The sequence below is a fragment of the Pseudophryne corroboree genome, chromosome 5 (genome assembly GCF_028390025.1).
Source record: "Pseudophryne corroboree isolate aPseCor3 chromosome 5, aPseCor3.hap2, whole genome shotgun sequence".
NCBI classification, from domain to species: domain Eukaryota; kingdom Metazoa; phylum Chordata; class Amphibia; order Anura; family Myobatrachidae; genus Pseudophryne; species Pseudophryne corroboree.
Genome location: NC_086448.1, coordinates 296,372,734 through 296,388,211, shown reverse-complemented (window position 1 = coordinate 296,388,211; position 15,478 = coordinate 296,372,734). Strand labels below are relative to the sequence as shown.

Genomic DNA, 15,478 nt, shown 5'->3' with positions numbered 1-15,478 from the left:
ATAGCACGCCGACACCACGGCAGGCCTGAGGAGTGCACCCGTAGTGACATAAATGGCTTTTAATGTCGTTTCCTGCTTGCGATCCGCAGGATCCTTGAGGGCAGCCGTGTCAAGAGACGGAAGCACCACCTTTTTGGACAGTCGGGACAGAGCCTTGTCGACATTGGGAGACGACTCCCATTTCTCCCTGTCGTCAGAGGGGAAAGAATATGCCATAAAAATTCTCTTGGGAATCTGCAACCTTTTGTCAGGCGACTCCCAAGCCTTCTCATAAAAAGCGTTCAGTTCATGAGAGGGGGGAAACTTCACCTCAGGCTTTTTCCCTTTAAATTAACAAACCCTTGTATCTGGAACAGGAGGTTCCTCAGAAATATGTAAAACATCTTTAATAGCCACAATCATGTACTGAATACTTTTTACCAATTTTGGATGTAAAGTGGCTTCACTAAAGTCGACACTGGAATCAGAGTCCGTGTCGTTATCCGTATCTGCCATCTGGGTAAAGGAACGTTTCTGTGACCCTGAGGGGGCCTGTACCTGAGCCAAGGCATCCTCCATGGATTTTCTCCACGTTTGTGTCTGAGAATCAGATTTATCCAGCCTCTTAGATAATAACGCCACATTTGCATTCAGTGTACTCAACATATTCACCCAATCAGCAGTCGGCTATGCCGACAAAACCACTCCCAAATCCTTCTTTGCGCCCCCAGTAACTTCCTCCGGGGAGAAGCATTCAGCCTCAGACATGTCGACACACGGTACCGACACACACACTCACACTGGCCAAAGGAGACAGACCCACAGGGAAGCCTGTAAAGAGAACAAAGAGGGAGTATGCCAGCTCACACCCCAGCGCCCATATACTACAAAAAAAAAAATGTATGATGTCTGCGCTGTTTATATATATATAAATATAGCACCAATTGCCTGTGCCCCTTCAGCCGCTGCGATTACTTCAGCCTGTCCGGGCCCGGAATTGACGTCAGACACTTGCCCTACAAACGCTTGGACATGCCTGCATTTTTCCAACGGTCAGTTACCACCCACAAACGCCTTCTTCCTGACAATCTCCTTGCGATCGGCTGTGCGATTGGATTCATGGTCCAGCAACGATCCGCATTGTACCCGTGCAACGCACCTGCGCATTGCGGTGCATACGTATGCACAGTTCTGAACCGATCGCAGTGCAGCAAAAAAACCTAGCGTGCGATCAGGTCTGAATGACCCCCCCATGTACTGTATGCACAAAGCATTTCCCCCCACAAGGCTGTAACTTTACTGTACAACAGAACTTGATGCTGCTTGCTCCATCTTAGGAGCTGTGATGGACCAATAGGAACCTATTGCAGAAAGCTTTGTGCTTCCTATTGGTCTGCGGTGCCAAACCCCTTAGTGGCAGACAAACACAGCTGGCTAAGACTATTAACTATCTGACTATGCAAGGGGCTGTAGGTCGAGTATGCTGCAAACCTTGGAAAAAGTGTGCAGTTCCAGGGGTGTAGCTTTAAGGAAGCAGTGCTCCTAGCTATACCGGTCCTCTGGAGGCATGCCATATCTGCTGACTGGTAAGGCCGTCACTAAAGCCAAAGCCTTTCTGCTGGAAATCATTTGCATGTCAGACCTCTCTCAAAGTACATGAAGGCCCAGAAAGGAGGAGTTGGGTAAATTGGTATCCAGTTGAATGGTCGACAGTAATCATGCTGACAGGCAGGATGTCGACATCCTCAAACTGTTGTCAGGTTCACAATATCGACATCTGAAATGTCACCATGTGAAAAGTTGACAGTTGCCAACAGTTAGGATTAGGCACTATGAGGAGAGTTAGGGATAGGGGAAATATACTCACCAGACCACTGGAGGGCTGCAGCTCTCACCCAAAAGTGACTGTCACAGTACCACCAAGTCCCGGAAAAAGATGGTGGAGCTGCAGCTGGGAGTGGTAAGAAGCCACTTTGTTTTGTTGACAGTTTATCATGTCAACACAAAATCCAGGTAGACATGGACGTAGACATGGTCACTGTCAACACGCTGCATGCCGACAGTTCGACACCCGGGTAAATTGTGCTATGAATGGTCATGCTGATAAGAGGGACATTCCAAAAAATCTCTGCTCACTACATCATGTGACGTGGTTTCCATAGTAGCAACATGACCATTAGCAATCTGTAAAACATTAGTAGCAGCTTACAGTATAAAGGTAAGGAAAATGGACCACCACCATGTATTTCCGTATAGCAAGCCAGGCTAATTTATGTAAAAATACTAGTGATGAGCGGATTCGGTTTTACTCGGTTCTCAAAACCGAATCTTATTGGCTATCCAAAACACGTGACATCAGTGAGCCAATAAGATTCGGTTTTGAGAACCGAGTAAAACCGAGTAAAACCGAATCCGCTCATCACTAAAAAATACACATTATTTCTTCATGGCAGTAAAAATATGATATTAGTACCTACCAGTAAATCCTTTTCTCCTAGTCCGTAGAGGATGCTGGGGACTCCAAAAGGACCATGGGGTATAGACGGGATCCGCAGGAGCTTGGGCACACTGAAAAGACTTTGACTGGGTGTGAACTGGCTCCTCCCTCTATGCCCTTCCTCCAGACCTCAGTTATAGGAACTGTGCCCAGGAGAGACGGACATTTCGAGGAAAGGATTTTTGTTTAAACTAAGGGCGAGAAACCTACCAGCCCACACCACAACATACCGTACAACCGGAGTATCAGAAAACCAGATAACAGTATGAATTAACAACAGCAACAAGCTGAATATAACTAATACACAACCCACGTGTAAACAAATGTAACCAGTAATAATACTGCAAGTAACAGTCCGCACTGGGATGGGCGCCCAGCATCCTCTACGGACTAGGAGAAAAGGATTTACCGGTAGGTATTAAAATCCTATTTTCTCTTACGTCCTAGAGGATGCTGGGGACTCCAAAAGGACCATGGGGTCTATACCAAAGCTCCAGAACGGTCGGGAGAGTGCGGACGACTCTGCAGCACCGATTGAGCAAACATGAGGTCCTCCTCAGCCAGGGTATCAAACTTGTAAAACTTAGCAAAGGTGTTTGAACCCGACCACGTAGCTGCTCGGCAAAGCTGAAGTGCCGAGACCCCTCGGGCAGCCGCCCAATACGAGCCCACTTTCTGGTAGAATGGGCCTTTACTGACTTCGGCAACGGTAGCCCAGCCGAAGAATAAGCTTGCTGAATCGTACTACAAATCCAGCGTGTAATAGTCTGCTTAGAAGCAGGATTTCCAATCTTGTTGGAAGCATACAGGACAAACAGAGCCTCTGTTTTCCTGGTAAGAGCCATTCTGGCAACGTAAATTTTCAAAGCTCTTACAACATCAAGAGACTTTGGAACTGCCACAGAATATGTAGCCACAGGTACCACAATAGGTTGGTTAATGTGAAACGAAGAAACCACCTTCGGCAGAAATTGTTGACGAGTCCTCAATTCTGCTCTATCCGAATGGAAGATCAAATATGGACTCTTGTGAGATAAGGCCGCCAACTCTGACACTCGCCTGGCAGATGCCAGAGCCAAAAGCATGACTACATTCCAAGTGAGAAATTTTAACTCAACCTTACGCAAAGGTTCAAACCAGGGAGACATAAGAAACTGTAAGACCACTTCAAGATCCCACGGCACCACAAGCGGCACAAATGGAGGATGGATATGCAGCACTCCATTCACAAAAGTCTGAACCTCTGGAAGAACGGCCAATTCCTTTTGAAAGAAAATAGATAAAGCCGAAATCTGCACTTTGATGGAACCCAATTTCAGGCCTGCATCTACGCCTGCCTGCAAAAAATGGAGAAACCGGCCCAAGTGAAATTCCTCCGCAGGAGCAGTTTTGGTCTCACACCACGAAACGTACTTCCTCCAAATACGGTGATAATGTTTCGCCGTTACCTCCTTCCTAGCCATAAGGAGAGTGGGGATGACCTCCACAGGAATACGTTTTTGAGCTAAGATTTGTCGCTCAACTTCCATGCCGTCAAACGCAGCCGCGGTACGTCCGGAAACACGCATGGTCCCTGCAGTCATAGGTCCTCTCTTATAGGAAGTGGCCAAGGATCTTCCACTAGTAATTCCTGAAGATCCGGATACCAGGTCCTGCGTGGCCAGTCTGGAACGACGAGAATCGCCCGAACCTTTGCTCGTCTTATGATTCCCAGGACCTTTGGGATGAGAGGAAGTGGAGGGGACACATATACCGACTGAAACACCCACGGCGTTACCAGGGCATCCACTGCACTGGCTTGGGGGTCCCTTGACCTGGAACAATACATCGGAAGCTTCTTGTTGAGGCGCGACGCCATCAGAGGAATTCCCCAACCCTTCGTCACCTCTGCAAATACCTCTTGGTGAAGAGCCCACTCTCCCGGATGGAGATCATGTCTGCTGAGGAAGTCTGCTTCCCAGTTGTCCACGCCCGGGAGGAAGACTGCTGACAGAACTCTCACGTGTTGTTCCGCCCAGCGAAGGATTCTTGTGGCCTCCACCACAGCCGCCCTGCTCATTGTTCCGCCTTGACGGTTTACTTGCGCCACCACTGTTATGTTGTCCAACTGGATCAGGACAGGCCGACCCTGAAGAAGGTTCTTTGCTTGTAGCAGGCCGTTGTAAATGGCTCTTAACTCGAGAACATTTATGTGGAGACAAGATTCCTGGTCTGACCATTTCCCCTGGAAATTTCTTCCTTGGGCGACTGCGCCCCAGCCTCAGAGACTTGCATCTGTTGTCAGCAGGACCCAGTCCTGTGGATTCCGAATCGGCGCCCTTCTAGAAGGTGAGAGATTTGTAGCCACCACAGGAGAGAAATCCTGGCCCTGGAAGATAGACTTATTTTCCGGTGCATGTGCAGGTGAGACCCGGACCATTTGCTCAGCAGATCCCACTGAAACACCCGGGCATGAAACCTGCCAAACGGAATGTCTTTGTACGCCGCAACCATTTTCCCCAGAACCCGAGTACATTGATGAATCGACACACTTGTCGGCCTCAGAAGCTCCCTGACCATTGTCTGTAGTTCCAGAGCTTTGTCTTCCGGAAGAAACACTCTCTGTAACTCCGTATCTAGAATCATGCCCAGAAAGGGCAGCCGAGTGGCCGGAATCAACTGAGACTTTGGCAAATTTAGAACCCAACCGTGCTGTCGCAGAACCGACAGAGACAAATCCACACTTCTTAACAATTGTTCCTTGGACCTCGCCTTAATCAGGAGATCGTCCAAGTACGGGAAAATTGTAACCCCTTGTTTGCGAAGGAGAACCATCATTTCCGCCATGACTTTGGTGAAAATACTCGGGGCCGTGGAAAGCCCAAACGGCAACGTCTGAAATTGGTAATGACAATCCTGCACCGCAAATCTCAGGAAGGCCTGATGCGGAGGATATATCGGGACGTGTAAGTAGGCATCCTTTATGTCGACTTATGCCATAAAATCCCCCCCTTCTAGGCTGGAGATCACAGCTCGAAGAGATTCCATCTTGAACTTGAACACCTTCAAGTATGGGTTGAGGGATTTTAGGTTCAGAATTGGTCTGACCGAACCGTCCGGCTTCGGTACAACAAAGAGGCTCGAGTAGAACCCCTCCCCCCATTGGGACGGGGAAACGGGAACAATGACCCTCTGTTGATACAACTTTCGTATTGCTGTATTCACCACCTCCCTGTCCGGAAGAGACACTGGCAAGGCCGAAACGAAAAAGCGGTGAGGGGGCATCTCCTGAAACTCCAGCCTGTATCCCTGAGACACTACTAGGACCCAAGGATCCAGGCCTGATTGAACCCAGATGTGACTGAAGATCCGGAGACGGCCCCCCACCGATCCGGACTCCCCCAGGGGAGCCCCAGCGTCATGCGGTGGACTTGGTAGAGGCAGGGGAGGACTTTTGGTCCTGGGCGCCTGATACTGCAGGCGACTTTCTTCCCCTACCTCTACCCTTTGAAGCGAGGAAGGACGAGCCTTTTCCTCTCTTGTATTTATTGGGTCGAAAGCACTGCATCTGCTGATGGGGTGCCTTTTTCTGTTGTGTGGGAACATAAGGAAGAAAAGACGATTTACCCGCAGTCGCGGTAGACACCAGGTCCGCTAGGCCATCACCAAACAAGACACTACCTTTGAAGGGAAGAGCTTCCATATTTTTCTTGGAGTCAGCATCAGCATTCCATTGATGGATCGACAGTGCCCTCCTGGCCGAGATCGCCATGGCATTGGCTCTTGATCCCAAGAGACCAACATCTCTCGCCGCATCCTTCAGGTAATCTGCAGCGTCCTTGATATAACCAAGAGTCAAAAGAATATTATCTTTATCAAGGGTATCCATATCAGAAGCTAAATTATCAGCCCATTTAGCAATAGCACTACTCACCCATACCGACGCCACAGCAGGTCTGAGTAATGCACCCGTATTAACGAAAATGGCCTTCAAAGACGTCTCCAGCTTGTAATCCGCCGGATCCTTGAGAGCTGCCGTGTCAGGGGACGGAAGTGCCACCTTCTTGGACAAGCGGGATAGAGCCTTGTCGACATTCGGAGACGACTCCCATTTCTCCCTGTCATCAGAGGGGAAAGGATACGCCATGAAAATTCTCTTGGGAATCTGCCACCTCTTGTCCGGCGACTCCCAAGCCTTTTCACAAAGAGCATTCATTTCATGAGAGGGGGGAAATTTCACCTCAGGCCTTTTCCCCTTAAATAAACAAATTCTTGTTTCCTGCACCGCAGGTTCGTCAGAGATACGCAAAACATCCTTAATAGCCACAATCATGTACTGAATACTCTTAACTACCCTTGGGTGTAAAGTAGCCTCACTGAAGTCGACATCGGAATCAGAATCCGTGTCGGTATCCGTATCCACCATCTGGGTAAACGAACGCTTTTGTGACCCTGACGGGGCCTGCACCTGAGTCAAACCATCCTCCATGGATTTCCTCCACATTTGTGTCTGAGACTCAGATTTATCCAGCCTCTTAGACAATGAGGCCACATTTGCATTAAGTGCACTTAACATGGTAACCAAATCAGGTGTCGGCTGTCCAGCCCCGTTTCTGTGCCCCCAGCAACCCCCTCCGGGGAGTAACACTCAGCCTCAGACATGCCGACACGTAGCGCTGACACACCCACACACACACTGCCTCAGCTAGGGGACAGACCCACAAGGAAGCCCGGAGAGAGAAAACACAGAGGGAGTATGCCAGCTCACACCCCAGCGCCCATATATCCCACCAAACAAATATATGACAATAGCGCTGTTCTTAATGAATATATAAGCACCACATATCTGTGCCCCCCCCCCTCGTTTTGCTCCCTTTTACGTGACTGGAGCCTGGAGGTCCCGGGCTAGCATCTCATGCAGTGGCTGTGGATGAGAAAAAATGGCGCTGGTGAGCTGTGCGGCTAAGCCCCGCCCCTTCCCGGCGCGCTTCAGTCCAGCAAAAATTCAAACTTGTATGCTGGCGGGGGTATGGAAAACGGTGCCCGGGCAGCGAAAATGCCTGTCTGCCAGCCCCTTAAAGACCACAGTAACATGCTGCCCAGGGCGCTCCCCCCCCCAGCGCCCTGCACCCGCAAGTGCCGTTGGTGAAGTGTGTGGGAGCATGGAGCGCAGCACTACCGCTGCGCTGCTACCTCGTTACTGAAGTCTTCTGCCGTCTGATGTCTTCGGATCTTCACATACTCACCCGGCTTCTTTCTTCTGGCTTCTGTGAGGGGGGTGACGGCGCGGCTCCGGGAACAAGTAGCTAGGCGAACCAAGTGATCGAACCCTCTGGAGCTAATGGTGTCCAGTAGCCAAAGAAGCAGAGCCCTTAACTAAGTAGAAGTAGGTCTGACTTCTCTCCCCGCAGTCCCTCGATGCAGGGAGCCTGTAGCCAACAGGTCTCCCTGAAAATAAAAAACCTAACAAAAGTATTTTCTAGAGAAACTCAGTAGAGCTCCCCAGTGTGTGTCCAGTCACTCCTGGGCACAAAGACTAACTGAGGTCTGGAGGAGGGGCATAGAGGGAGGAGCCAGTTCACACCCAGTCAAAGTCTTTTCAGTGTGCCCAAGCTCCTGCGGATCCCGTCTATACCCCATGGTCCTTTTGGAGTCCCCAGCATCCTCTAGGACGTAAGAGAAACTTTAATAAAAGCAAGCAACATGTATATAGTATTCTCAAATTTCCAAGCATAACAGTAGCAGGGCTTCCTAGCTACAGAATCTGCTATTATACCTTTCAGAGTTACAGGGATCAGTATATCTCAAATAGTACCAAGCCGAATCAACAAAAGTATCCATTGTATCTGTCTCTCTCAAAGCTGCTCTTGCACACCTAGGAAAAACAAAAATACAAGTGAAATAATCTAAAACAGCGAGCAAAACAAAGATGTAGGATAATAATGAAAATCAATTTCAAGACCCACTACCTGCTAGGACCTACGTGCCAGGACTACTCGTAGGCTGAATGCACACATGTAAATGCAAAGTAAATATGAAATCTGGAATTGTATACTGTAGAGTAACATGGGGCCTAATTCAGACCTGATCGCTGCTGTGCGTTTTCGCACAGCAGCCGTTCAGGTCTGAACTGCGCATGTGCAGGTGCCGCAGTGCGCCGGCGCAAGCCAGACAGCCGATGGCCTTCTCAGCCCTGCGATCGCTGGGTGGGAGGGGGCGGTATCTGGGTGGGAAGTAGGCCCGGACCGTGTGGGTGGCAGGCCGCGGTGGCTGCGTGACGTCACACGGAGCTGCTGCGACCCGGACAGCAATGGGTAGCTCCCTGTCAGCGCGCAGGAGCTGCGCAGGTAGGGTGCTACTCGTCAGGCACAAAAGCATTGCTGCTGTGCGATGCTTTTGTACTTGTGCAGGGGGGGTTAGGGCCAGACATGCGGGGCAGACTAGCCCTGTGCTGGGCGTCCCCCTACATGTCTGAGTAACTGATCGTAGCCGTGCAAAATTTTGCACAGCTACGATCAGGTCTGTATTAGGCCCATTGTTAATTAACTTGGGGAAAAGGCAGAATATCAAGAGTTGTGTGAGGTTTAAATGATGCTGATATTTTTGCATACCGTTCTTTATAAAAATAAGTAGGCCAACCCAATATAGTGATTTTCCATCAAACCTGGACTGAATGTTTGTGACTGCTGTACTGAATGCCCGCTTTTATGGAGGCATGACACAACCCATCACTCCTGTCTCATTGCACAAGAAAGAAATAAGGGTTTCATCCACATTGCAGTTAAATGACATTTTGGCTATAAAGAGAATTCTAGTCTCCCTTTACATTTTTACATCCTCCATCTGCTAGTACTATTAGTCCCCAATACCATATTACTGAGTTACACTACACCCATTACTGTAGCATTCTCTGGACTTAACAGCCTAGAGAATTATTCAATGTAAATATACTGAAAGGGAGCTGATTGATCATACAATAAATGCCACCCAGTCTCTGTGTTGTATAGTCAGGGGACATAGGAATCCCAGAGTACTGCTACTGTATTTCTAAAGAACAAGATTATAATTTAAATATGTAAAACATTGTATTTTGCAATTGTTACCTTGGACATTTGCAGTTTATCCAGTCAGAAACCACTGATAAAGGGGAAGAACCCTTGCCTGTAAAGGAAGACACACTGGGCAAGACCACAGGTAAGTCATCATAAGGCACAGGGACAGTGCCACAGGATGAACAGTGGATGATGGGGATAGGTGTACCCCAGTAACGCTGCCTTGATATCAACCAGTCCCTCAGCTTGTCACTGGTCAGGTGTCCACCCACTCCTTCATCCTGTGCTTGTTGGGTTATGGCCTGGAAAGCCTCATGTCTGGACAGGCCTGTGAACTGGAAAAGGGACATACATTTAGGGTTGTTAGACTAAGGAACACTTACATGTGCAAAAAACTGTATAGGTAGATAGAAAATTAATTACACAACGCAGCTCTATCCTACTCTGGACACTTACCTTTGCAGAATTTGTAATCCTCTCTGTACCATCACTAAGTGTCTCTGTAACCCTGACATAGGCCAGGCCTAATTTATCAGCCAAAATGGCATCTTCAGAGTTTGTGCTTGGAATACCTATAGATGGAAAAGCATAACAAATTATATATACCCAAATAATGCTTAATTATCAAGTTAACAAGAGGGGTACTAACTGATCTGCCTGCCGTTTACTATAACTGCATTGAATATGGCTAAGCCATAAAAGAAAAAAAGAAAATAGTAATACAGGTCAATATTAAATAATTAACATAAACACCAATAAATAAAATATAGATGATGTAGAGGAAAATTGTCTGTGAATCACTATATTAAAATTAACAATTTAATAATTGTGAAACAATAATAACCCAGATATACATAAAAAAAATTATACATTAAGATATGAATGAAGACGCATTAAAACCAAAAGGTACAAATGTGGGATACTAGAGACCTCTATTTGTTGTCTCAGTATGTGAAAATCCAGAGGGGTTGAAAGAATAGATGTATGCTACATCCTAATCTCTTCAATGTCTCTGTGTGTGACCTGTTTGTAGAGACATGTCTAAAAATGTTTCTGTGTTCTGTACACTTAATATAGTGATTCAGAGACACAGTTTTCCATTTTTTATTATCAATATTTTTTTTATTATTGGTTTGCTTATTTTTCATTGACCGATCAATGTTTCCTTTTATTGTTTGTTTTCTGTTCTTTTAGTCGGAGGAGTGCAGACCCCATTTAACAGTTGTAAAAAGGTCAAGTTAAGGTGCATACACACTTAGCAATATAATAAATGATATCACTCATTTTCCCCCTCTTGAGCTATATCATTTACTATATCGCCTACTGTGTATGCAGCTGACGACGGCTGATGCGCGGCCCCGGGGGTCGTTAACGATCCGCGGTGTCGGCCTCACATGCAGCTCAATTTGGGCTCATCGTTGAAAGCTGCATGTACAGCCCAGCCGCGGCATAACGACACTGGGGCAGATGTTTTAACCTGGAGAAAGGATAAAGAAGTGATAAAGCAAGATGATAATGCACCAGCCAATCATTACAGATTTGAAAAATGATATTTAGGAGCTGATTGGCTGGTGCGTTGTCACATTGCACTTACCACTACTTTATCACTTCTTTATCCCTTTTCCAGGCTTAATATATCTGCCCCACTGTACAGTATTGCTACCGATATCGCACAGTGTGTATGCCCGCCGTCGGGCGGCCCGGGTCACACTAGGCAATGTCGCTCATGGAGCACATTGCCTAGTGTGTACCCAAGTTAGCGTCTGAGTTTTTTGTTGTTGTTTATCTATTCTTTCAAAATAGCTGGGACCGATCACTATTTTGCAAGCATGACACAGTTCAGGGTAATGCAAAAGGCTGATCTTAATTCGATTGTGATTACACAGCCTTATTTATTAGATAATTATTGTAAATTTGGTTATACATTGGTCCATTCAGTTCAGCTAAAATGTCTGCTATTTAAATTAAAATTTTATGTATGCAGTTAGAAGACATGCAATAAGCATTAAATGTTTAATTACGGACAATGACTAATAACCAACAAACAAAATTAACTTAATAGTTTAATAGCCTAGTTTTAGAAAACACAAAATTAACTTACCAATTTTACTGTCCAGATAGCCCTCAAACGCACAATTTGCAGATATAATAACAGGAAGCTCTTGCTTAGTAAAGAGATTTATTGCTGAGACTCGAGTAAGGCAATCTGCAATCACATCAGTAATGATAAATGGACATCACAAATGTTCTTTCACATTTCTAATCATCACCGTTTCACCTTTTCTTGGGACATGTTATGCAGTGACTGAGTCATCATAGTTTATTAATTTTCATTAAAACCAATTATCACTCTGCTTGAGAATGGTATAATGACCACATAGAGGTCTTATACTCACAGGTATTAACATTCTGTATTGAAAGAAACATACTGAGGTTGGTGTTTGTTTTTTATTGTTATTATTATTATTATTATTACATTTTATTCATAGGGCGTACATGCGGCAGACATTAGAACAATACAGGGTACACAAAATTAAACAGTACAGTAACAGAAAATAGGTGAATCCTTTTCTCTTAGTCCGTAGAGGATGCTGGGGACTCCAAAGGGACCATGGGGTATAGACGGGATCCGCAGAAGACATGGGCACTTTAAGACTTTAAATGGGTGTGAACTGGCTCCTCCCTCTATGCCCCTCCTCCAGACCTCAATTATAGGAACTGTGCCCAGGGAGATGGACATTTCGAGGAAAAGGATTTTTGTTAACCAAGGGTGAGATACATACCAGCTCACACCACAACACACCGTACAACATGGCATTGAACTAAAACCATTTAAACGCATGAACCAAAAAAATCAGCAACAGGCTGATCGAAACCAAAAACACAACCTTTGTGTAACAAAAGCAATAACTATGAACAAGTACTGCAGATAGAGTCCGCACTGGGATGGGCGCCCAGCATCCTCAACGGACTAAGAGAAAAGGATTTACCGGTAGGTATTAAAATCCTATTTTCTCCTTCGTCCTAGAGGATGCTGGGGACCCCAAAAGGACCATGGGGTTTATACCAAATCTCCAGACCGGGCTGGAGAGTGCAGATGACTCTGCAGCACCGATTGAGCAAACATGAGGTCCTCATCAGTCAGGATATCAAACTTGTAGAACTTAGCAAAGGTGTTTGAACCCGACCAAGTAGCTGCTCGACAAAGTTGAACCGCCGAGACTCCTCGGGCAGCCGCCCAAGATGAACCCACCTTTCTGGTAGAGTGGGCCTTCACCGTATCTGGTAACAGCAATCCTGCCGTAGAATGAGCATGCCGAATCGTATCAGAGATACAGCGCGCAATAGTCTGCTTAGAAGCAGGAGCCTTAATTTTGTTGGGAGCATACAGGACAAACACAGCCTCTGTTTTCCTAATACGAGCCGTTCTGGCTACATAAATTTTCAAAGCTCTGACCACATCGAGAGACTTTGAAACAGCCAAGGCTTCAGTAGCCACAGGCACCACAATATGTTGGTTTATGTGAAACGAAGAAACCACCTTTGGCAGAAATTGTTGATGAGTTCTCAATTCCGCTCTATCCTCATGGAAGATAAAATAGGGGCTCTTGTGAAACAAAGCCGCTAACTCCGACACCCGCCTTGCGGATGCCAAGGCCAAAAGCATGACTACTTTCCAAGTGAGAAATTTTATTTCAACCTTTCGTAAAGGTTCAAACCAGTGTGACATAAAAAACTGCAACAACACGTTAAGGTCCCATGGTGCCACCGGGGGCACAAATGGAGGTTGGATGTGCAGCACTCCCTTCACGAAAGTCTGAACCTCTGGAAGGGCAGCCAATTCTCTTTGAAAGAAAATCGATAAGGCCAAAATCTGCACTTTAATGGAGCCTAACTTTAGGCCCGCATCCACACCTGCTTGCAAAAAATGGGAGAAAACGACCCAGCTGAAATTCATCCGTAGGAGCCTTCTTGGATTCAGACCAAGACACATATTTTCTCCAAATTCGGTGATAATGCTTCGCCGTTACTTCCTTTCTAGCTTTAAGCAGAGTGGGGATGACTTCACCGGGAATACCTTTCCGAGCTAGGATTTGGCGGTCAACCGCCACGCCGTCAAACGCAACCGCGGTAAGTCTTGGAACACGCACGCCCCTTGTTGTAATAGGTCCTCTCACAGAGGAAGAGGCCAGGGATCTCCTATGAGTAATTCCTGAAGATCCGGATACTAGGCCCACCGTGGCCTATCTGGAACAATGAGTATCGCCTGAACCCTTGTTCTTCTTATGATCCTTATCACCTTTGGGATGAGTGGAAGTGGAAGGAACACATATACCGACGGAAACACCAACGGTGTCACCAGGGCGTCCACTGCACAGGCTTGAGGGTCCCTCGACCTGGAACAATATCTCTAAAGCTTCTTGTTGAGGCGAGACGCCATCATGTCTATTTGAGGAATTCCCCAATGACTTGTCACTTCTGCAAAGACCTCTTGATGCAGACCCCACTCTCCTGGATTAAGATCGTGTCTGCTGAGGAAGTCTGCTTCCCAGTTGTCCACGCCCGGAATGAAGACCGCTGACAGAGCGCTTGCATGTTTTTCCTGCCCAGCGGAGAACTTTTGTGGCCTCCGCCATCGCTGCTCTGCTCTTTGTTCCACCCTAGTGGTTTAAGTATGCCACTGCTGTAATGTTGTCCGACTGAATCAGGACGGGCAGACCGCGAAGAAGATGTTCCGCTTGTAGAAAGCCGTTGTAGATGGCTCTTAATTCCAGAATGTTTATGTGCAGACAAGCTTTCTGGATTGACCATTTTCCCTGGAAATTTTCCTCCCGTGTGACTGCTCCCCAGCCTCGGAGACTTGCATCTGTAGTCACCAGGACCCAGTCCTGGATCCCGAACCTGCGTCCCTCCAGGAGGTGCGAACTGTGGAGCCACCACAGGAGAGATACTCTGGTCCTGGAGGATAGGCTTATTTTCCGGTGCATGTGCAGGTGACACCCGGACCACTTGTCCAACAGGTCCCACTGAAACACCCTGGCATGGAACCTGCCAAACGGAATGGCTTCGTATGCTGCCACTATCTTCCCCAGCACTCGCGTGCATTGATGAATCAACATTCTTGCCAGTCTCAGAATCTCCTTGACCATGTACTGGATTTCCAGAGCTTTTTCTACTGGGAGAAAGACTCTCTGCAGTTCCGTGTCTAGGATCATGCCCAAGAATGACAGCCGCGTTGTCGGAACCAACTGTGACTTTGGCAAATTTAGGAGCCAACCATGTTGTTGCAGGACTGTCAGGGAGAGCGCAACGTTTCTTAGTAACTGCTCCTTTGATCTCGCCTTTATCAGGAGATCGTCCAAGTACGGGATAATTGTGACACCCTGTTTGCGCAGGAGCACCATCATTTCCGCCATTACTTTGGTGAAAATCCTCGGAGCTGTGGAAAGACCAAACGGCAACATCTGAAATTGGTAATGACAATCCTGAACAGCAAACCTCAGGTAAGCCTGATGTGGAGGAAATATTGGGACATGTAAGTAAGCATCTTTTATGTCGACTAACGCCATAAAATCCCCCTCCCTTCCAGACTGGAGATCACTGCTCGGAGAGATTCCATCTTGAATTTGAATTGTTTTAGAAAGAAATTGACGGATTTTAGGTTCAGAATCGGTCTGACCGAGCCATCCGGTTTCGGGGACCACGAACAGGCTTGAATAAAAACCTTCTCCCCGCTGTGACCGGGGGACCGTGACAATAACTTTCTGCAGACACAGCTTTTGTATCGCAGCACATACTACTTCCCTTTCCAGAAGAGAAGCTGGTAAGGCCGATTTGAAAAATCGGTGAGGGGGCACGTCTTGAAACTCCAGTTTGTACCCTTGGACCACTATTTGTAGCACCCAAGGATCCAGGGCCGAACGAGGCCAGACCTGACTGAAGAGTTGAAGACGTGCCCCCACCGGTGCGG

The 15,478-nt window shown here is 47.1% G+C and overlaps 1 protein-coding gene across 5 annotated transcripts in view; it reads right to left on the bottom strand.

The window, feature by feature from the left end:
- LARS2 (leucyl-tRNA synthetase 2, mitochondrial) overlaps positions 1 to 15,478 on the bottom strand; it is a 706,190-nt gene that overhangs the window by 182,930 nt on the left and 507,782 nt on the right. For all 5 annotated transcript variants that reach the window (XR_010177698.1, XM_063922423.1, XM_063922424.1 and 2 more), the window contains 4 exons: positions 11,609 to 11,713; positions 9,964 to 10,079; positions 9,559 to 9,842; positions 8,232 to 8,330 (listed from right to left, as the gene is read on the bottom strand). Coding sequence is in view for 4 of the 5 variants with exons in the window: in XM_063922423.1 (XP_063778493.1) it covers positions 8,232 to 8,330; positions 9,559 to 9,842; positions 9,964 to 10,079; positions 11,609 to 11,713 (604 nt within the window). In the remaining variant the exon portion in view is untranslated. The remainder of the gene's footprint in view (positions 1 to 8,231; positions 8,331 to 9,558; positions 9,843 to 9,963; positions 10,080 to 11,608; positions 11,714 to 15,478) is intronic.